Source organism: Glycine soja, chromosome 2, assembly GCF_004193775.1.
Source record: "Glycine soja cultivar W05 chromosome 2, ASM419377v2, whole genome shotgun sequence".
NCBI lineage: Eukaryota > Viridiplantae > Streptophyta > Magnoliopsida > Fabales > Fabaceae > Glycine > Glycine soja.
In genome coordinates, this window is record NC_041003.1 from 35769789 (window position 1) to 35793349 (window position 23561).

Sequence of the window (23561 nt, forward strand, 5' to 3'; positions counted from 1 at the left end):
CTGCATCGTTCTTCGTTCATCAACCAGTTAGTATTTATTTTAAGATTTTGAATTCGCTTTGTGCACCCTTAGGGGTCCTCCTTGTTGCTTTGCATATTTTCATCTCATTCTTCTACCATCAGTGATCTCATTTCTTCATATAAAGTGAATTTCAACCAATCATTTGCATTGTAATATCATTTTATCCTTGTAAAATAAAATTTCAATCGATCATTTACCTCACAAGTCATCTTTTAAAGAGATTGAAAGTAAATAAGTCAAACCAAGATAAAATCAACATGTAATCGAGCTATCTATCCAGAAAAGTCGCTTGAGTTCGTTCAAGGTCCAATGCCTTAACAGTCTGTTTTGTTTTTATTGGTTAAAATGAACCTTTAAAAAGTTTAAAATCAACTCAGCGCATAACTTTATTGCTTTTAAAAAACTACTTAGGTTTGAGTTCCTCGTCGCACTTGAGGATACATAGGAATAAGGACAATACCCTTGTCAACCCTAAAAAAATAAAAACATAAAAAGAAAAAATAAATAAATATTGAAGTCATGATTTTATACAATTAAAAGTCACTGTCCCTTGTGACAGACGTGTGAAATGCTAATACCTTTCGCACACGTAAGTAACTCCCGAACCCTTATTCTTAAAATTTTAAATCTCTTTTTGATTTTTCCTAACGTTTTCCTCGAATAAACGTTAATGACGATTCTCGCATATCTTTCTCCTTTGAAAGATGCACCCTCAAATCTCGCATCGCCCTCCCGTCAAATGATAGGTTGCGACACTAATATATAAACTAAAAATTCTAACAAGTCATTAATCTAAATAATACTAAATTTAACCTTTTTAATTAAAATTTTGAATTCAAGCCTTGCGGTTGAAAATAAATATAATTGTGAGATAAGACCTTACAAAAGGTGGTCGGGTCCTATATTTTTTTACAGTAGTTGTGTAAGGTGATTGTGTCATGTATCCATGTCATAGACTGGGCTTCATAGCTAAAGAAAATAATATCAAATGAATTGGTCAAGCCTTTTTTAATACAAACATGAAACAACTATTATACATATCAGTGTTCATAAAACTGTAATAAAGCCACCAAACTTAGGACGGATACCGGTAAAATCATATCTAATATGGCATAACTGACGAGAAATTCCCCTGCTCAGTCACCAAGAGTTCTGGCTGTCTGGTACAAATTTTACACTCTGTTGTAAAAATTATCTCGGAAAGTTTACAGGAGGTTCCAAGCTACCTGCCAAAATCCCAAGATCTAGATCTTTATCTTCAAACTTTTTTATGAAAGGATGATCCTGGAAGTACAATGAGATTAGATGAATCAGCAATTAGGAATTTTAAAAAATAACTTGCACTTTTGGTCCCCTTGCTATCATCATCTCTCGAATTTAATCCTCCTTTCTTTTTTTCAAATTTGATCCCTTTTCATCAATTAACTTGGCATCCGGTAATTAACGGAAATGCTAACATGACACTTCCACACTAGCCATTCTATTAAATATTAAACGTCAAGTTAACATATGAACCAAACTTAAGTAAAATAGTGAAGGGATCAAATTTATAAAATAAAAAAAAATGGGGGAGGATCATATTCGAGAAGTGACAACAGTAAGAAGACCACAAAAAGTGCAATTAAGTTTAACAAAATCTAAGATAAACAATAAAACATCATTACGTCACTAACCAGAAGCTTCAATGATGTTAATCTATCCCGAGGATCCTTTTGTATGCTGTAATTAAACCAAGGAATAAACTTAATTAGAAATAAAACAAAACGGAATATTTTAAAAATTTACAACAATTTTGTTGATACTGGGTTACATATAGCAAACAAATCAAACAGTTAACTACAGCAGAAAACTAGCCAACAGAAATAAAATAGGTACAAACTAAAGGCACAAACATTAGGTTTCAAAACTGCACAAACGTGCAAAAGATCATCAATGTGACATAATTATCTGAACGTGTTAAAATTTATTTAATAACCAAATTTCTCATACAGATATAAAGTTAAAAGTGCAGCCAGGCAAGTAGTCAAAACACAAAAAACCAGGCAAGGGCCATGCTTGATACACTTCAGCACCATATTTCTGTTTTCAACCTTTGTTGATTTTGAATCTAAGTAAAAAGAAATAAACAATTACCAGGATGACACAAATGAACAGAACTCCGGGGAGAACTGATCGGGTGGAGCAGAAGGTGGGGGGCTTTCCACAATTGCTGCCAGAAGCTCATAAAAACTAGGCCAGCTTTGCTGATCTTCGGACTGTATATAAGGAAACCGTCCTATGGCACACTCAAGCACTACCATACCCAAACTCCAGATGTCACTGCTATAATCATAAGTACTCCCACTGATTCTTTCTGGCTAAACAAGGAAATCAACAAAACAAACTAATATTAATCATCATAACATTCACCGCATGGCTGTAGACTCAAAATCCGGAGAAAAAGAGAGGAGACTTAAATTTGATTAGAAATGCGAAGCAGTTTCTAGTAATATGGCACAGGATTAAATAAGGAAAAGTTACACACCGACATGTAATTGTAAGTTCCAACAAATGTATCCCTTTGGCCCATTGAGCTTGCTAGCATGGCGCTAACACCAAAATCAGTAATCTTCACCTCCCCTTTGTGATTAACTAACAGATTGGATGGTTTAATGTCCCTATGTATTACATGCCTTTCATTGTGCAGGTAAACGAGGCCTTGCAATACCTGAAATATGCAAGTGAATAATTAAAAAGGAAACAGAATGGCCTCTGACTATTGCCACTCGCAAGGACTAGAATCTGCCATTTTCAACAAGAAATGAAAATATGGTCCAATATACCTGCTTAGAAACCACAGCAAGATATGGTTCCAGAATAGTTTTAACTTGTTTGATTACATCTGCTAGAGAACCACGATCCATGTATTCTAGCACAAGAGATATTACTCCGTTATGATAGAATGAGTGATAGCAAACTACAACATGTGGACACTGTGACGCTTGATTTATTTTCAGTTCCTGAACAATCTGTTTTCGAATATCCTCTTGTATATTCATCTGAATAACCTGCAATATAAGTACAAAGATGTTTCCCCATCATACAAAAAAAAAATCAAGTCACAATGTTGAAAGTCATTTTCTAAACAATGTGCTTTGTGTTTAAAAGGCAATATTTAAAAGCAGTGCAATATCACAAAGGTAAACTGTTTCATCAAAGGTGCTGAAACAAAATAAAAGCGGGATACGGTCTTCAGCATGCTTGGAAAAACATTCTAAATCACATTTTCAGAAAGCAAATTATCTGAGTTTATTGAACTCCAACTCCATTTATATATTATATATAAAAAAATAAAACATTTATTTATAGTACTTCCTACATGTTCACATATATATATCGTAAGACATTTGCAACCATTTGTTAAAAGCAACCAGAAAAACAATATCATGGTGTCCTTTTGCATGACTCCATATGTTATAGAAAGAAAAGTATGTCAAACTTAAAAAAAGAGATGAGATGAAAAATATAGACAACAATTAGTCAAAATAATAATTGCACAAGCAAGTCTACCCATAGAAGCAATTAAAACACTTGTGCATTACAACCTTTAAAGCAAACAATCTTCCAACCCACTTATGGCGAACAAGTTGTACCACACCACCACTGCCTTTTCCAATTACTTTGATGGTCTCAAGGTCATCCAGCGAGAAGTCAAATTCCAGTTCCTTACCATCTGAAGGCTGTTCAAAGAGGTAAATTGTAAGCCTTAGGTGCTCAAAACCCAAAAATGAAAACAAAGAAAAAGGACAGAAAATGAATCTGTAAATGATGCATGCAGAATGGTGATAAAGTACACTGTTAGAATGAGTACTGTGGGCCCAATGGGAGAGTATGGATTGGGCTAGATGTGTATCAAGCACAGGAGGTGAAAGAACGAAAAGGTTCGAACCTATCATTTAGCCTAATCCATACTCTCCTATTGCGCCCACACTACACATTCTAACATGGTATAAGAAATCCAGTTTTCTTTATCTCTTTATTTATTGTTTTTTTCTTTTTTTTTTTAAAGAATGATCAACAGCCTCACAATATTCAACATGATTAACATCCACAATCATGACAGTCGGTCAAACCCCCCAAAAGTCACTAAACATAATTGAGAACATCTTTGAGAACAAAGACCAAAAGCAATGCTAAATGCAGGAAAGGATGTCCAAAGAGGAAAAGTGGGGCAAAAACTAGCCATGAGGCCCATTACAGCACAAACTATTGTGACAACTTGTAAATCAGCAAAGAATTCCAAGTGATTCATGCATGTATATAAAAATAGATATCACCCCAAAGCCAAGAAAGAAGTTAATGAACACTAATCCATAAACCTCACATTGTTAATGAACACTAAAAAGAATGAGATGAAAAATGATGAAAACTCCTGCTTCTTCAGAGAATTTTTGGACACTATTAACGGTTCAGCAAGAAGAGACAGTATAGCAACTCCCAACACCACATGCTACTTAGGGTTGATTCTTTGATTCTCTTCCATTCCCTTTTTCAGCACCTTCCCAGGTTTGATGAATTCCCTGAGATGAAGATTTTGAGTTAGCAGCTTGTCTGGAATTTGAGTTCATCCATTTTGTAAGACCATCAACAAATTCAGTCTCACTAATTTCATTGTCTCGGTTGAGATCCAAATCTTGAACGAGTTTAATAACTGCCTCTTGAGCATCATCTACAACCTGGCCAAACTCGATGCACTTGACTAATTTTGCAAATTCAGATCTTGAAATTTGATTATACCCGTTGACATCAATTTCCTCAAACAACCTTCAGATAGCAATTTTATCAGGTGAGCCATCATCTTTGCTCAACCTTCCAACCATATCATTCTAAGCATGCTTCAAGACTTCAGATATAAGATGTCCCTTCAATTCGTGTTCTTTTCTCACTTGTTCAATCCATAGGTTGATAAAAGTCTGATACATTTTGTTCACAGATTGTTTGGGGAAGTATTGACTATCAAGAGCAGGCTTTGTTTAGGTAATGTATTCTTGTTGTCAGTGACATACTCTTCCTTGGTTATAATTTGATCACCATTTTGGTCAAAAACTTTTAACAAGTCTGCTATTTGTTCCTCTTTGATATTTGTCAGTTAATTTACCCCAAACAACAGCTCTTTAACTTCAGAAGCTAACAAGACATTGCCCCCATGTTGACTAATTTCATGATACAGCCCACTTATGGCAGTAACATTGGGAGTCCTATCCTCGGTCAGGATCTTTTGCAGAGTTTCTTTCTCAAAAAGTTGAAAAATTCTTAATATTATTAAGTCATCATGTTTAATATCTCCACTCTTGTTTTCTCGATTGGAGGTTTAAAGACACAGGAAATGAAGTATGAGATAAGAAACACAACAGCAAATATAAAAGCAACCATCAACGTGACTTTGCGCTGCGTAGAAGTGGAACAAATTGAAAATCTGCATTATGAAGAGCAGTATAACTGAGAAACCATCATTCTTAGTTTACTCATATGGCATCAAATCTCCAATTGGAGCTCTGGTGCATACCTTGATCTTCATCTTCAATCACGGTTCGTAACAATCAGAACAACGGTGCTAGCTCAAGCAATCATGGAGCAGCAATGAATACTCAAATGGATCCCTTTCAGAATCAAAATAGACCCTATTATTTGCATCTCAGAGAGAATCCCACTATGGTACTCGTTTCTACTCCTCTTAATGGTTCCAATTATCATTCATGTGCCTGTGTGATGTGGAGAGCCATTAGCAGTAAGAACAAGATTCGCTTCGTTGATGAAAGCATTCTGATCCCAATAGCTTTGACCCTAATTTTGATCTTGTGGGAGTCTAACAATAACCTTGTTCATTCTTGGTTGATGAATTCCATTTCTAGTTCAATTGAACAAAGTAGTGTATATGGATTCAGCGGCAGACGTGTGGAGAGACCTCAAAGAGAGGTTCTCACAAGGGGATCTTGTTCATATAGCAGAATTACAACAAAAACTCTATAGCTTTAGATAAGATTCATCATCTGTGACTGATTACTTCACTGAACTGAAGGTACTTTGGGAAGAGTTGAAAAATTACAGGCCAACTCGAAGTTGCGTTTGTGATGTCAAATGTACTGCAAAGCATCCAGAGATTTGAATAAATATAAGCCAGAAGATTGCATTATTAGGTTTCTCACAGATAATGAATCTTGTCAAATGATAATTTCAGTGTTGTGAGATTGCAAGCTTTACTCATGGATCCTTTGCCACTGTTAAACCATGTCTTTTCAATGGTGATACAACATGAAAGGCAAAATGGTCTTGCCCCCACTGAGGATTCACAAGTTATGGTGAATGTTGCATATGGCAGAAAATTCACTGGAAAAAGGAAGTTCCATTTTAATGGAAAACAATGGCAATTATTGAGATAAGAGTGGTCACACTGTTGATGTATGGTGTAAGACGCATGGATTCCCAACTGGTTTGAGTCATAATACAGCCAATAATGTGATGATTGAGGAGAATGATAGTAAGTTGGAAGAGCCTTCAAATAATAAAACAGTTACTGTTGGTCCTTCTCCCACACCAACATTCACAGAGTGATTACAAAGCTTTATTTGGACTATTGCAGAAGATGAATTTGCAGAATATTTCTATAGAGGCAGATCATGGCGTGAATCAAATTCATGTGGCCAGAGAAAGAGGAGATGATCACACTACAAATTCTGGAACAGAAGGTATTTCTTATGCTTTATCCTTCTCAAGTAGTAAGATTCATGCTTCTTGGTTAGTAGATTCTGGAGCCACAGATCACATTTGTCAAACATTGAGAATGTTTGATTCATATGATACAATAAAACCCTTTACTGTAAGGTTGTCGAATGGTATTTCAGTACTATCTAACATAGCAGGGACAGTGAAGATTATGGATAATTTTGTCCTTTTTGATGTGCTTTACTTACGTCAATTCCAGTTCAATCTACTCTATTTCTAAATTGGTGAAACAGGGTCAATATCAAGTTATGCTTTCTAATGATTCTTGTACCATACAGGATTCTTCATCGAAGATGATTGGTTTAGCTAAGCTGGAAAATGGTTTGTATTACTTATATAATGATGGTATGTCTCTTCCTTTAGTGAATAACGTGATTTGTAACTCAAATAGTGTCCCAAAGTCTGCATTATGGCACTTTAGGTTTAGACATGTGTTCTCAGACAGATTAGATTCTTGTTGTGAAATGTTTCCTTCAATCAATGCAAATAGAAATATTGTTTGTGATATGTCACTTTGCTAGACAAAAATGACTTTCCTTTAAGAGCAGCACTAAGCGAGCTGTTGCAAGTTGTGATCTATTACACCTGGATATATGGAGACCTTGTTCCCTATGCTCAGTCCATAATTATAAGTATTTCCTAACCATTGTGGATGATCACAGCAGATTTACTTGGATTGTGATGTTAAAGGGAAAGTATGAAGTTTCTCAACAGATTCAACACTTTGTAGAATTGGTGGAAAATCAATTTAGTAAATCCATCAAAGCCATGTAGAGACCCACAACAAAATGGTTGAGTTGAATGCAAACATCAACACTCACTCAACATAGCACGTGCATTGATGATGCAATCTGGATTGCCAAAGAACCTATGGAGTTATGCAGTGATACATGCAGTCTTTCTAATTAATAGGCAGCTGCCTTCCAAGCTTCTTAGCAATTGCTGCCCTTATCAGTTGTTGTATGGGAGTTTACCTGACATTGACAATATCAAGGTTTTTGGATCACTTTGTTATTTGTCCACCTTGACTTCACACAGATCTAAGTTTGATGCTTGGGCTAGGAAATGTGCATTCTTGGGGCATAAGGCTGGAGTGAAAGGTTTCCTAGCTTATGATGTTCACAGTAAACAAATTGTGCCTTCAAGGAATGTCACATTTCATGAACTTACATTCTGTTTGGGAATGCAGAATTGTTAATCAAGATAGTCCACCGGACGACACTCCTCCCTTGCCACTTGTTTATTCATCACCTGGTCCTTCACCATCCGAACCACCTCAACACACACATGAGCCATCTAACCATATTCAACCTGACACACTCACCTCTAGTCCTCGACGTGATAAGAATCAAATTTCAATTATTTTTAGGATTAAATTGCAAGCACTTATCCTTTGATTGTAATAGTTTTCTTATAAACTACCATTAACTCTAGTTGTTTATATATATTGCACATTTACTAATGTTGTTTAAATATGAAAGATTCTTCCATGATTTTGTAGGTTTTGATGGTTGTTTTGTTAGATTTAGAAACAAAGCCAAAAGGAAGGGGAAAATGATCTTTTTATGAAGGTTTCTGACCCTAAATTCGCTCAGGCTAACATCCAACTCGCCTAGGCTAAAGATGTAACTTCAACCCTAAGCAAGCAACTCGCTTAGGTGAGTGGATGCCTTCACCATTAAGTTGCAACTTGCCTGGGTGAATTTCCTTGCACTCCTTGGTTGTCTTCTATAAATAGCCATGCATTATTGAAGGAAAGGGAAAGCTAAGAAGCAAATACCAGAGAAAAACGCAAAAGAAGAGAAGAAGAAAAGGAAAAGTGGAGTCGAGGCGCTGCAGAGTTGTGACCGTAGATCACTTCCTTCATCATTTCTCTTGTTAGTTTTGTGATCTAAGCAATGATCGGTTAGTTTTTCTTAAGGATTGGATGTAATCTTTGTACCTTTATGTATCCTTTTTGATATTATATATGTATGAATCTTTCCTACTCGTTATTGGTAATTTCATTCTACTCATAATGTTCGATTCTATTTTATCACTAGTGTCATGAAATTGGATTTTAAGTGAGATTGAAAAGTAATCTTAGAATTTGAACCGAATGATTTTACTCTTTAAGTACGTTACTAAGAATAGAGCATAGCATTTTGATTGCAAAAAGCACGAGAATATAATTGTAATGTTAGGGTATTTACTGCATATGCGAGGGGTAGATATTTAGTAAATATTCTTAAGCTCTGAGTGCGAGGGATAACTTAATGTGTGCATCAATAATATTGAAAAATGATTCATAGATGTTAATCTTATTAGGATATTAAGGGTTTGAACGATGAAATCCAATCCTATGTTCTCTTGAATTAATTTAAGTCGTTATTATTATTTCCATAATTTACGTATTTTCTACGCACTAAATTTTGTTATTTTCGTTATTCCTGTAATTTCGTTATTCCGCTATTTTCATTATTCTTTTACTTTCATTTATCTTTAGTTAGTTAAACCAAAACCAATGACATTCGATTAAATTTGTACGTAATTATTGAACTGATAACCTTTTTCCGAATGAATTAAGTAAACTCGAGTCTCTGTGAAGACGAACTCTTTTATAAATGTGAAACCTACAACGACAATTAGTACGCTTGTCAAAAGTCTAACACGACGCAGCACCAGAATTTGAAAACTACCCTCATCTAAAACAATATTATTGAAACCTCTTTAGTTCCTCTCTCACTAAACCCACCACACCATATCACCTTCACTTGTATATGACCTATGGTCACTTGTCACATTCACACAAAAGTTATGCATTATCCATCTCTTCCAACACTGAACCAACTTCATTCCATCCTGCCAACCAAGAATAGTGTTGGAGGGATGCTATGCAAGCAGAACTAGATGCCTTCAACTCCAACCATACTTGGACTATCATTGATCTTCCTCCCAACATCACACCCTTTGTAAATAAATGGGTCTACAAAATAAAGAGGAAAGCTGATGGATCCATTGAGTGTTATAAAGCCCGCTTAGTTGCCAAAGGGTACACTCAAACTGAAGGAGTGGACTATTTTGATACTTTTTCTCCGGTGGCAAAGCTCCATACAATTCGCTTGTTGTTGGCTCTAGCTTCCACCAAGAATTGGTATGTTCATCAATTGGACGCTAACAATGTTTTTCTCCATGGAGAGTTGCTTGAAGATGTCTACATGACAATCCCTCAAGGGGTTGTCTCTCCTGGTCCCAATAAGGCTTGCAAACTCTTAAAGTCATTATATGGCCTCAAACAAAGCAACAGGAAATGGTATGAACGTTTATCCACTCTCCTCCTTCAGCTAGGCTTCATTCAAGCTCATGGAGATCACTCTTTATTTGTATGACGCACTAATAGTTCATTTACTGCCTTACTTGTTTGTGTGGATTACATTGATCTGATTGGTGATTCCATGCACATTTTCTCTGAGATTAAGATTACACTTCATCAACAGTTTAGTATTAAGGACCTTGGCCTCCTTCAGTATTTCCTTGGCCTGGAAGCAGCTCATTCTAAACAAGGAATCTCTCTGTCAACGCCAGTATTGCCTTGATTTGCTCTCAGATTTTGGTGTCTTACGCAGCAAGCCTGCAAGCAATCCTATGGATCCTGGCACGCAACTAGCTGAAGCAGATAGTCCACCTTTTCCTGATGTTGCGAGTTATAAGAGGTTAGTGGGTCGGTTGTTATATCTCACTACTACTCATCCAGATATCTCTCATGCTGTACAGCAACTGTTAGGAAGTCTCACATCGTCTGTCTCAGTTCTTGAGATGCAGCTTATATATCTGTTGGGCAACTTCACTTAGTGCCAATTGATTTTAAGTTAAAATCTAACATGGTATCAGAGCCTATAGCCCATCTTAGTTCTTGCCTATTCTAGTAGGCTCGCCTATATTGGCAAGCATCTGTGAAGGGGGGGTGTTAGGAAGTCCCACATCGCCTGTCTCAGTTCTTGGGCTGTAACTTATATATCTGTTGGGCAACTTCACTTGGTGCCAATTGGTTTTAAGTTGAAATCTAACAGCAACTCGGTCAATTTTTGTCCAAATCAACTTTGCTGCATCACAAGGCTGCCCTTCAGAGTCTTCACTGCCTCAAGGGATCCCCTGGAAAAGGCTTCGCAGCCTTCTTCCTTTCATTGCCTAGTCTCCAAGCTTGGGATGGTTGATATTTACCACCCCTAAGCTTGTGAGGGCCTAGGGGTAGTACATGTGAACAATCTGTTAGTGACAGTTAGAATTAGTTGGAGAGTTTGTATGACTAATAGTTAGATTTAGTGATAAGTGAGTACTATAAATAAGCATTCTCTGTATCATTTCTTGGTATCATATCATTTTGTGTGAAATATCAGAATTATCACCTTCAATTTAGTTTACTCATACCCCACACTAATGTTAGAAGCAAGATGGACGATCTAGCCAACAAACCAACCCCAGTGGAAGCATACTCTCTCCTTGTCACTGGAAAGTCCAGTAACAACAAGAATTAAGGACTTGGGAAGGGTACTAAGTATATCAAAGGCACTGGCACCAAAAACACTAGGGCCAAGAATCTAGAAGATTTGTTTGCCCCTGGAAGCCAAATATGATTCTCCATGGAACAAGAACTCATAAACCAAAATGAGGAAGAGATGGCCAAGAATGTTATTGGAGCATGGCAAGAAGCTGTACATTTGCTTACAGTAATTGTCAGAGGAAGAAGATCCAACTCTTTGGTCTTTGAGTTGTAGATAAGAGTCTTGGGGCTGAACATCATCAACCCCATCACAAACCAACATCAGAAACACAGAGTAAACACACAAAGCGGAAGCAAGTAGAGGAAAACATAACCAAAATTGAATTTCATCACTGATTGAAGGTATGTGATAATGCAAATAACAGATTCTACAAAACAAAATGAATGAAAATTGCAAATAAATGGGAATGTTAGGTAATAGAGCTACCCGTGATTCTTTTTCTTCAGAGATAAGACGCAACCCTTTCTGATTCAAGAGTAGATCTCCATCATGGAATGTTCCGCTTGCAGTCCTAATCACAATTTGACAATAACCAAACCAATCAATTTCATAGACATAATAATAACAGAAGTAAAATAGTTTTTAAAAAAAAATTGGAAAGCGAAATCAAAATGTGAACTTTCTTCACTTTTTTTGTTCCTGAAATGGGTAGGTTTCCAAATCATGATAAGAATACAAAAATCTAAGCTATTGTTGAATCCTTTGACCCATGTCCACCCGAGCACCACATTCTAGAGCAGAGAGAAGCAATGAATTGTGGAGTGAAAATAAAAACTGAAACTTCATAGAAAAATTGGAGGGTTGAATAAAAGAAGATGAAATGGGTTGGTAATGGAAAGAACTTACAGGAAAGATGTGATGGGGGTTTCCTGAGCAGGAACCGCGAGCTTCAGCTGCTTCAATGGCATCTTTGTCTTCATCTTCGTTGTTCACTGATTTTGCTGCTAACAAAATCCCAAGATCTAGATCTTTATCTTCAAACTTTTTTATGAAAGAATGATCCTGGAAGTACAATGAGATTAGAACCAAGGTCCAGTGATGGTAGCACCAAAACGGGCATTGGAGGTAGGGCATATAATAGCTTTCTCTTGAGCAAGAGGCATAACAAAAGACATAATAATATCAATTTTTTGAAAATTATTTTGCATAAAATGTTTTTTCTAAGTCCACAAGGTTCTATAACTACTTATTAATCAATATCAATTTTATCACTGGGAAGCGTCCAAATTAAAGTAACAAATCAGAGACAAAGTGACCATTTGAGAAATATAAATTCAAATTTACAAATATAAATTCAAATTTTAGAAAATGTTTTGAACTGGCAAGGAAAATAATATAGTTGACAAGTACATTTGAGAAATGATAGTGCTTGATGGTGTAATTCAGTGTAATGTAGCAACTCTAACTTCAGGCCAAGAAAACTAAACAACATCTTCTCTAGGAATTATAGAGCTTCTGTCAACTAATTTTAGGATCTGACGAGCCATAGGACAAAGTTAATATAATGAAAGAGACAAATAAAAGGAATCTGGACCAGAAGAGAAGAAAACTCAGAAGCTGAACAAGGAGAGGAAGAACTAAGTAGCCCAATAGTTTCATTCGCAGTTTCTAGTTTCTAGTATGCTACAAAAAATTCAGGAACAAGTATTCTTGTAGAAGCCAAGTTTAATAATAAATAAATCCCATCACACACAACCACACAATTAACTCAATTAGCTGAAAACCTTGCCGGTTGACTTGAAGATGCATAGGATCGAAATGAAAAAAAATTACCTGAAATTAGAGACATTCATATGCTGTTGTTGAAATCATGAAAGGCATTTGCTGCAACAAAATGAAAGAGCAGAACAATATGTAAGACAAAAATGGGAACAAAGAGAGGAAACCGAATAGAAACAACAAAACGTGTCAAAGAACAAAGCAAGGGCAGAAACAACACATAGGAAATTACCAGAGACGAAGTCAGAGAAAAATTGGATTATGTTTCAGAAACACACACAAGGGATCGTGTATGGTGCTGGCTAGAGAACACAACAAGGCTAATCAGATGTATGTGAGAACAGAGACTAGGGCAGATAGAAGAAGTAACGAGGAAAGGTGACTCTGGTTAGGGTAGGAGAGTCAATTAGGTATCCCACAAAAATGTACACCGTCAAACATATTATTATCTTTTTAAGTAATGGTTGTGATTTTCTATTTTACTTCTCTTTCCATCTCAGAACTGGAGCGGTGAAGAGAAAGAGGGGCTAGACCACGGTGGAGAAAAGTAAGGGGATAGAAAAATGGTGGACTGTGCCGGTTAGTTTGCTTTTTGTAACCCTTTTTATCTCGTTTTTTTGTTATCTTTATTTCTTTGGTTTGAATATTTTTTCCTTCTTTTGGTTTGAATATTTTACTTTTTTCTCGGTTAGTAAGGGTTCTCACTTCTTAGTACTATGTCGATCCTCTCCATTTCTGAATAAAATGGGACAAATTTCCCACTTTAGGTTTCTTTTAGAAACTTTTTCTCAGAGTAGGACTGTTTCTAAACAATTTTCACAGGGATGCTGTTTTTTACGTACCAGCCATGCATGGCGCCAGTGCTGATGGCGCCTTCGACAGGGACGAGTCACGTGGCATGTCACCACTGTGACTGGCGACAAAGGACTGCATATCACAACTCTTATTGGCGCGTCCAAAGGTGCATGGAAGCGCTGGTTTGACCAGCGACTTCAGCACCTGCACTTGGGTTTGCAGAGCTGTCGGCATAGGCTGCACTGCAGCTGCTTAGGTCGTAGCTGGAAGGCGCCACTCGAGTTGGCGATTTGGGTGAGAGGAAGGCGCCAATGGGGTTAGCGCTTTCAGCTTCAGTGGGATTTAAAAACCCAAGTGCAGAGGGACCAGGTCGCGCTTCCTTGTAAAATTTGTGTGTTGAAGGTGAAAAAGAATGTGGTTGCTTGTGTTGAGAGAGGTAGCTGGTGGTGTTGTTCAGTTTGTGTTCTTCCATTTTCTAAAAGCTTATAAGTTATATATTCAATATATTTTATATGTTTTATTTATGTAGATGTTTATATTTTGATAAATGAATAGTTTTAGGTAAGATAATAATTCTGTATAGTTTAGTTTGAATTGTTAATGTTATATATGCCAGATTATATTTTGATAAATGAATAGTTTTAGGTAGTATAAGATAATAATTTTGGATAATTTAGTTTGAATTGTTAATGTTATATGGTATATTAGATTTAGGTTTATATGATAAATTAGGAATAGTTTTACATACTCTAAGTTATTAATTTTATATGGTAGATTAGGAATATTTTAAATTTTGATATGATAGATTAAGTTTAGTTGAAATTTTTTGTAAAATAAATTAGAAATAATTTGAAGTAACGTAACTTATTAATTTTAGATTAGCTTTAGTTTAAATGTTGTATATGGTAGATTACATTTAATTTAAATATTTAATATCATAGATTAAGAAAAATTGTATGTACTGGAAATTATTAATTTTAAATTAGGTTAGAATGAAATATTTTATATTACGTTAGTTTTAGTTATTATTAGACAAAATATCTTATGTTTAAATTATAATAGTTTTACGTATTTAAAATTATTGATTTTGTATATTAAATTATATTACTCGTAATTATTTAAAGTCATTAATTTTGTATATGGTAAATTATTCATAGATTAAGAATAATTTTATGTACTATAAATTATTAATTTTAAATTAGGTTAGAATTTAATTTTTTATATTACGTTAGTTTTAGTTTTTAATTTTTAGTTTTTTTTATTACGTTAGTTTATAGTCGAAAATTTAATTATTAATTTTGTATATATATTATTTTATTTTTTAGTCGAAAATATAAATATTATTTTATATATTGAAATTTATATTTGTATGTAATTTAATTTATTTATAGAATATATATGAATTAGGTTATTTGTATAATATATTTTGTTATTGAAATTAAAAAAATATAATTTATTATTTATGTAAAATTGTCTTTGGATGTGATTTAATTTATTTTGTATAATACATTTAAATTTCCATGATTGTATAATACATTTAAATTTCCCTTATTTTAATTAAGTTTTTTGTAAATATACTTAATTTGTGTATGTATAATTAATGTATAAATTTTATCGTCAATGAATTGTTTTATATTTTATTTTGTAGGATCAATGGCATCTTTGTCGTCATGCTCATCGAGCATACAAACTAGGTCTAGTCCAGTTGATGGTGACGTCTTGTGGATGTAACCCAAGCATGTTTTAGAACATGTTTGGAATGGGGAACTAGATAGAAAATTACACATCAGACGAGCAGTCCCGACATATCAAGGTGAAAAACAAATATCAGAGGAAATTGTTCCTCTACTTCGGCAATGTGGGTTTTATTGGATCATGAAGATGGGATACCTAAAGATAAATGCGGCCTTAATTAGTGCGTTCATTGAAAGATGGAGGCCCGAAACCCACACGTTTCACCTGAGATGCGGAGAGGCTACCATTACTCTCCAAGATGTGTTAATTTTATTAGGTCTGCGTACTGACGGGGCACCATTAATTGGTTCGACAAATCTTGATTGGGCCGATTTGTGTGAAGAATTATTAGGAGTCAGACCACAGGAAGGCGAAACTGAAGGCAGTGTGGTCAAATTAAGTTGGCTGGCTCACCATTTTTCTCACATAAATATTGATGAGGGTAACGTTGAACAATTACAAAGGTTTACCCGTGCGTGGATTCTTCGATTCATAGGAGGTGTCCTCTTTGTTAACAAAAGTAGTAGCAGAGTTTCCTTAAGGTACCTACAATTTTTACGTGACTTTGAACAGTGCAGCACGTATGCGTGGGGACCTGCCGTGCTTGCGTATTTATATAGAGAGATGTGCAGTGCCACCGATTACAAAGTTAAATCAATCGGAGGTATGTGCATCTTAATCCAAATGTGGGCATGGGAACGATGCACGACTTTAGCTCCAAAGAGGACACCTCCCGTCATAGAAAATAAACCACTTGGACACAGGTTTGTCATTAAAAAAATTACATTTGAATTGAAAATATTTAATGATGGAACATGTTGACAATGATGATTTCATTTTTATTGTAGGTGGCTGCGACGTGGAAATCAGCATATCGGCAATGATGATCTTAGAGTTTTTCGTCGCAAATTGGATCTAATGAAACGACATGAGGTAAGAAGATCGTAATGTAATGATTAAATTATATTTTAATATGTTATGTTTGACTGAAAATTGACAAGTGTGTTGTTATATGCAGTTTGTCTGGGAGCCATACACACCAACTGTGATGGCAGCGTTGCCTCCAATTTGTGTGGTTGGAAGTGTAGCCTGGTTCTCGGTGGTGCCACTGATTTGTTTCCATGTTGTTGAGTGGCACCAACCCGATAGGGTTTTACGACAATATGGATTGCAACAACCTATTCCCGGGTGTCCTTCGCAACCGCAGAATCTCCATGGCATAACGCTCAAAGCCAAACAAGATGAGAATTGGTTCCACCTGTTGGCCCCAATCATTAGTCAGTGGAACAATGCAACTCAGTTTATGGTCGACGTTTATCCTCGACAGGAGGGCCTACTGGGTTTTAACTCGGACTACATAGTGTGGTATAGGCGTAAAACAAAGATGTTTGTCGACCCAGACAATGCAAACACAACTGCATTGGTATTTATCTGTTTTTCAATGTTTAACTTCTAATTATTTTCTTAAGTGTGAGCATTAATTTGTTGACGCTAATAATTGCAGGGTGAAGTTGTGGAGACTTCACAGTATATGGTGTCACCACAAGGGAGGAACACATGGGCAGTTGATGATCTCGTGCCTTACGTGGATAAGTTGGCGATTATATCAGAAGAGCAAGAGAGAGTCACTGAGCCAGTATCACATGGTCCAGCATCAGAGCGTGAATTCCCAGCACAAGAGTTTTACATTCTTCAGTCAAGTGTTGAAACTCGGGGCTTAGGCAGACGAAGGGAGCCTGTTGAAGCGGAGCAATATTCCCAACAAATGATGGAGCGTGGTCATGGAATGTATTACACGCCAGCAACATTTTTCGAATATCCTTCACAGATGTATCAGTATCCTTTTGAAGGTCATCACACTGATACTTCTGCGAGCGAACATTCGTTCGGTGGTGTTGCGGAAACACAAGCTCATTTTTCATGGCCCACTATGACTCCTTCGCAGCAGCACGATGGCCCCAAGGCAACACCTAACGCCCCATTTGCTCCGCAATGGAATGTACCCGGAGCAATACCTGATATGGGCGACATATTAGGTGTTGATTTGCGTCAGGAGTTTTTTGCTGAGGCTGAGCAAGCAGAAGCGGGGAGACAACACAGTAGAAGAAATCTTGATCGTCAAGCGCGAAGATGGGATCGACCATGTGGCACATCCTCACGACATCGCGGACACCATAATGACTGATTTTTATGTCTTTGTGTAAATTTCTTATTGTTTGTAAGACATTTGATTTTGACAATTAATCTATCGCATGTCATTTATTATGCCTTACTAATGTATAGAGTTTATGTGGCGCATAAAAGTATAATAATAAACAAAGTATAAAAATAAAAGTAAAGTACACAAACGAAAAAATAAGTAGTTTATGTGGCGCATCAAAGTATAATAATAAACAAAGTATAAAAATAAAACTAAAGTACACAAACGAAAAATAAGTAGTTTTACTAATGTATAGGGCTTAGGGGATTGGATTAGGGGTTAGGGTTTAAGGGTTAGTGTTTTGGATTAGGGGCTAGGGTTTTGGGGTAGGGTTAGGGTTAGGCCTTAGGGGTTTTCATTAGGTGTTAGGGTTAGGGGTGTAAGGGTTACTGTTTTGGATTAGGGGTTTAAGGGTTAGTGTTTTGGATTATGGGTTTAAGGGTTAGTGTTTTGGATTATGGGTTAGGGTTAGCTTTTAGGGTTAGGGTTAAGGCTTAGGGGTTTTGATTATGGGTTAGTGTTAGTGTTAGGGTTTTGGGGTTGGGTTAAGGCTTAGGGGTTAGGGGATTGGATTAGGGGTTAGGGATGGGGTTAGGGTTTTTGGTTTATTGTTTTGGATTGGGGGTTAGGGTTAGGGTTGGGGCTAAGGCTTAGGGGTTTAAGGGTTAGTGTTTTGGAGTAGGGGTTATGGATTTGGGGTAGGGTTAGGGGTAGTGTTAGGGCTTAGGGGTTTTGATTATAGGTTAGGGTTAGGGGGTTGGGTTTATTGTTTTGGATTAGGGTTTAGGGTTAGGGCTTAGGGGTTGTGATTATAGGTTAGGGTTAGGGGGTTGGGTTTATTGTTTTGGATTAGGGTTTAGGGTTTTGGGGTAGGGTTAGGGTTTTCATTATAGGTTAGGGTTAGGGTTATGGCTAAGGAGTTTAAGGGTTAGTGTTTTGGATTAGGGGTTATGGTATTGGGTTTAGGGTTGGAGTTAGGGTTAGGGCTTAGGGTTTTGGTGTAGAGTTAGGGGTGGGGTTAAGGCTTAGGGGTTGTGATTATAGGTTAGGGTTAGGGGGTTGGGTTTATTGTTTTGGATTAGGGTTTATGGTTTTGGGGTAGGGTTAGGATTTAGGGTTAGGCCTTAGGGGTTTAAGGGTTAGTGTGTTGGATTAGGGTTTAGGGTTTTGGGGTATGGTTAGTGTTTAGGGTTATGCCTTAGGGGTTTAAGGGTTAGTGTGTTGGATTAGGGTTTAGGGTTAGGCCTTAGGGGTTTAAGGGTTACTGTGTTGGATTAGGGTTTAGGGTTTTGGGGTATGGTTAGGGTTTTGTATTAGGTGTTAGGGTTAGCTTTTATGGTTAGGTTTTAGGGATTTTGGATTTTCCTTAGGGCTTGGGGTTAAGGTTTATGTGTCTTGTGTAGGCTTTGGTTATGTTTTTAAGTAACGAATTCATTGAAACCCACAAATAGCTAATGTACACAAACCAAAATAAGTAATGTTTTTAACTAACAAATTTATTGAACCCCACAAATTCAATACATTGGACTAACATACATAAATCAATGATTTGAACAACTTCCACGCTCAAATTGCATTGGACAGTGACGCCTGTTATGCCCTTCGGCTCCACATCTACTATATTTTTGTCGGTGCTCAAATGGTTCGACCCAATCCATCTCATTCCTTATCCTTGTTGATTTTGGTCGACCTTTGGCACGAATTGTATTTGGGTCAGGGATAAGTGTCCATGCGTCATTAGAATGAGGAATAGCCGCTTCATTCCCAAGAGGCCACCATTGTGCGGAGTAAGCTTTTAAGATGTGCTCGTTTGTATAAACAACATCTATATATTGGTAGTAGTTCATGCTCATGTAACCACAAGCTGCAATAATGTGTGAACATGGATAGTGAAGCGCAGAATACCTTCCGCATTGACAATGACGACCATTCAAGTTTACTGCCCACTTTTGTCCGCCACATTGCGTTATAGGGTTGAAGCTCTCCTCTACTTCAAACCTTGTGGAGTGGATATCATACACACGAACGATGTGCGTACAAGCTTGTTCTTGATTTTTCCTCAGTTCTTTAACAAGCTTTGAACAATATACTTGGACTTCATTTAACTGTCTTTAGGCTTGGCGGCCACGCTCAACAAAGTACTTTCGACACCTACTGTACGTTGATTTGACCAATGCTGTTATGGGAATGTTGCGACAATCCTTCAAAACCTTATTGATACATTCTGAGAGGTTGGTTGTCATGTGGCCATATCGACGTCCTTCTCTATCATAAGCCATCGTCCATTTTTCCTTTGAAATTCGATCAATCATGTGGCTATGGCTGGACTCAGTTCACGAAATTTTTCTAAATTTTGATCAAAAATGTGCTTGCAAGGAGTGTAGGCTGCATAAAAATAGTTATGAATAACAATTTTAAGTATATATGAAACTTAAATAAACGTCACCATCAAATATGAAATCTTACCCAATTTTTTCAACATTTCTTTTTGTTTGGCATTATTGAATTTCCGATTGAAGTTGCTTGCTATGTGTCGCACGCAGTAGACATGATAACCGTGGGGAGGTTGCCAACCAAGGGCTTCGTTAGCGACAACGGACTTTATACTCGCGTGTCGATCAGATATCAGACAAATACCATTTTGATCCGTGACGTGTTCATGCAAGTGTGCCAAAAACCATGACCACGCTGTCAACGTCTCACCTTCAACCACCGCGAATGCTAGAGGAAGGACACCACCATTTCCATCTTGTGATGTGGCCATTAAGAGGGTCCCACGATATTTGCCGTACAAATGTGTGCCGTCAACTTGTATGATTGGTTTACAGTACTTGAAAGCTTCTTTACATTGCCCAAAAGTCCAAAAAACTCTATGAAACTGACGGTGTTCGCGATTAACCGTATTCCCAATGATAAAATCGTCATGTAGTACTTGAAAATATGATCCAGGAGAATGATTTTGCATGTGTGTTAGCCACGACGAAAGTTTCGCATATGACTCATCCCAATCGCCATATTCAATTGCAATGACTTTCTGTTTCGCCAACCAAGCTTTTTTGTACGACACCTTGTACGCAAATTCACTGTTAATCCTCTCTTGAATCAAAGAAATTTTTATTGATGGATCTTCTCTGATCATGCCTGTCAATAACATAACAAAATTTAAATGACAATTAACAAAAAATGAACATAATATGAACATAAAATACGTGTCTACTACACAAGTGGCAATTAAATCTGAATCAAGTTTCTCGTGATCTTGTGTCATGGTCATATTCAGACATGTGTGTGGTCCACCCCATTGTGTGACTTTCCACGTATCTGTTTTTTTAGATAAAATTGCCCTCATATAGAAAGGGCAAGGACACTCTGCATTTTTATTCAAGCAACAAACCACATACTTGTTCGATTTGCTTTCAACAACTTTGAAACTTTGATGCACCTTCATAACATATTGTTTAACTGCATTTTTTACCGCATCTTTACTATCAAATTCCATGCCAACATATAATTCTTGGCCAACATTAAAGGTCGACGGCATCTCCAAACCGCAAATGTCATCCTCATCAGGATAACTCCAGTTGATATTGTTATAATGTAAAGCATCATTCCAAAATGGATTTTCAATTCGTTGTGCACCTAACAGTTCAAAATAAAAAATCAAATCATACTTATTTAGCATTAAATACAATTGTCATCAAATAATAAATGTATTGTCTAATTTTTTTATACAGCAAATTATACCTTCTGCTGGGTGAACAATTCTTACTGGTTGAGGAATGTCAGTGACTTCATCGTCTGTTTCAGATATACCGTCAGCACTGTCATCTTCGTCTACAGACTCTTCAACGTATGAGTTAGACACAAGATCGTCATCATCATCATCGTCTTCGTCAATATGTAAATTGCTCATATTTGTTGCCGGTTGAGTCTCATCATTAGATAAATAATTTTCACATGATGTAAGCGAATTTGCAGAATGAAACATTGAACCACCAGCGACATCCTTTTCTATGTACAATTCCAGAACTGACATTTGGTCTTGTTGTTTAAAACTTTCCAACATCGTTTCAACGTCTTCGTCATCACAAATTTGCAAGGCAATATATTTTCCTGAAACTAAAAATCTACAGTTGATAGCAGAAATAATTTCATTATTTTGTAACTTTACCTTATCTCCAATTTTTTTCTTCAAAGCATTGAAACTAATTCCACGTTTAATCTGAATCGCTATTTTACTTCCTTCAAATATTACACCATCATTATCTTCATATACCCTTCTATTGAAATACAACACTGTTATAACCGAATTCATCCTGTACCTACAAAAAAAATATTTTAACCCGTCAAATAAATTACAAAATGGGTATCACAAAAACTCATTACTGGAACTTCAAAATAAAACTTTATTTAATAAAAAAATTAGTTTCAGATCAATTTCAAATCAATTTCACATTCACACACTTTTAAAAAATTAATGATTTCAATGTAGTAATTTTAAACTAATCAACATGTAATTAAAATTATTAACTTTAAATAAATTTCACATCAACACACTTAAATAACACAAACAATTTTATAAAACTTTAAATCCAAACTAATAAAGTGTAATCCCAAAAGATCTCTTTATTGGAACTTTACATTCAATTTCTCTTTTAAAATTTTTTATTTAACTTCAAATTAATTTCATGAGACACACTTAAATAAATGAACAATTTCAAGATAGTCATTTTTAACACAAAATTAAATAATTCATGAACGAAGTTAGTATTATAAAAAATTAATCTTAACATTAATAGCTTTAAAATGGAAAAAGCTAATTACAAAATTATTACAAATATAATAAAATATTTAACACTTTTCAAGTTGAACGCTTATAAATTTTTAACACACCAAAAACCAACCTAATTTAATTAAAAAAATACTACAACTTCATCTTTAAAAAAAATCATACTCAAAATACTTACTTTAAATAAATATAATCTACAAATTTTTTTTATTCAAAGTTCAAACATTCATCAATTTTTAACTCACTAATAAATTATCAACACCAACCTAATCTAATTAAAAAATTATTACAAATTTCATATTCAAAATATTTTTATTTTCACTCAAAATATTATCTTCAAATTAATATTGTTACACAATTTTTCTTTTATTTTTGACATTTAAACACACATTTAAACAAGCCTATCAAATATAAAAGTTAATTTAATTTTAAAATAAATAAATACTTTATACGAAAAATAAGTTACAACCTAACAAAATAACTTTTAAAAAATATTTCATACCACACAATTTTTTTCACGCTAAAGCCACGAAAACGAAACAAAAACAAGCTCAAAGGCATGGGCAATTGCAAAAAAATGAAGCCTCTGAAGCAGTTGCAAGAAAAGGGAATGAAGCAGGGAAATGAAGCAGATGAAGCAGCTGCAACAAAAGGGAAATTATAGGGTATTTAAAGACCCTAAATCGCCAAAGGAGCTAGCGTTTTCAGGTGACCTCGCCAACACCAATGGCGCCTTCACTTTCTGCAAAAAGCTGCTGCTACATGTAGGGGTAAAGCGCTGGTTTGACCAGCGACTCCACCCTACATGGCCAAAGCGCCATTGCAGGTGGCGATACCAGTGCTGTCGCCAGTGGCAGAGGCGACACAGCCACGTGTCGCGTGCCTGAGTGAGGCGCTATTCATGCTAGCGCTTTGCATGAAAAATTCGATGCAGCCTACATAAAAAATAGCACCCCTTTGTGGAAATTGTTTAGAAACAGCCATATTCTGGAAAATAGTT

The 23561-nt window shown here is 36.0% G+C and overlaps 1 protein-coding gene across 1 annotated transcript; it reads right to left on the reverse strand.

Moving 5' to 3' along the window:
* Positions 1–863: 863 nt before the first annotated feature.
* Positions 864–13623, reverse strand: LOC114393081 (mitogen-activated protein kinase kinase 6-like). Its single transcript, XM_028354346.1, has 10 exons — positions 13276–13623; positions 13098–13148; positions 12171–12326; positions 11751–11835; positions 3606–3740; positions 2844–3068; positions 2546–2728; positions 2155–2378; positions 1695–1740; positions 864–1305 (listed from the first exon to the last, which is right to left on the reverse strand). Exons 3-10 carry the CDS (start codon positions 12242–12244, stop codon positions 1213–1215), a joined length of 1065 nt encoding a protein of 354 aa, XP_028210147.1. The 5' UTR covers positions 12245–12326; positions 13098–13148; positions 13276–13623; the 3' UTR covers positions 864–1212.
* Positions 13624–23561: the final 9938 nt, after the last annotated feature.

Bases quoted from the DNA above. Each gene is read 5' to 3' on its own strand.
- LOC114393081 (XM_028354346.1), bottom strand. From the start codon at position 12,244: ATGAAGACAAAGATGCCATTGAAGCAGCTGAAGCTCGCGGTTCCTGCT. The intron at 3,741-11,750 runs GTAGCTCTATTA...CTCTTTGAACAG, and splicing joins CTGAAGAAAAAGAATCACGG to CCTTCAGATGGTAAGGAACT. The intron at 1,741-2,154 runs GTAATTGTTTAT...GTTTAATTACAG, and splicing joins TGTTCATTTGTGTCATCCTG to CATACAAAAGGATCCTCGGG.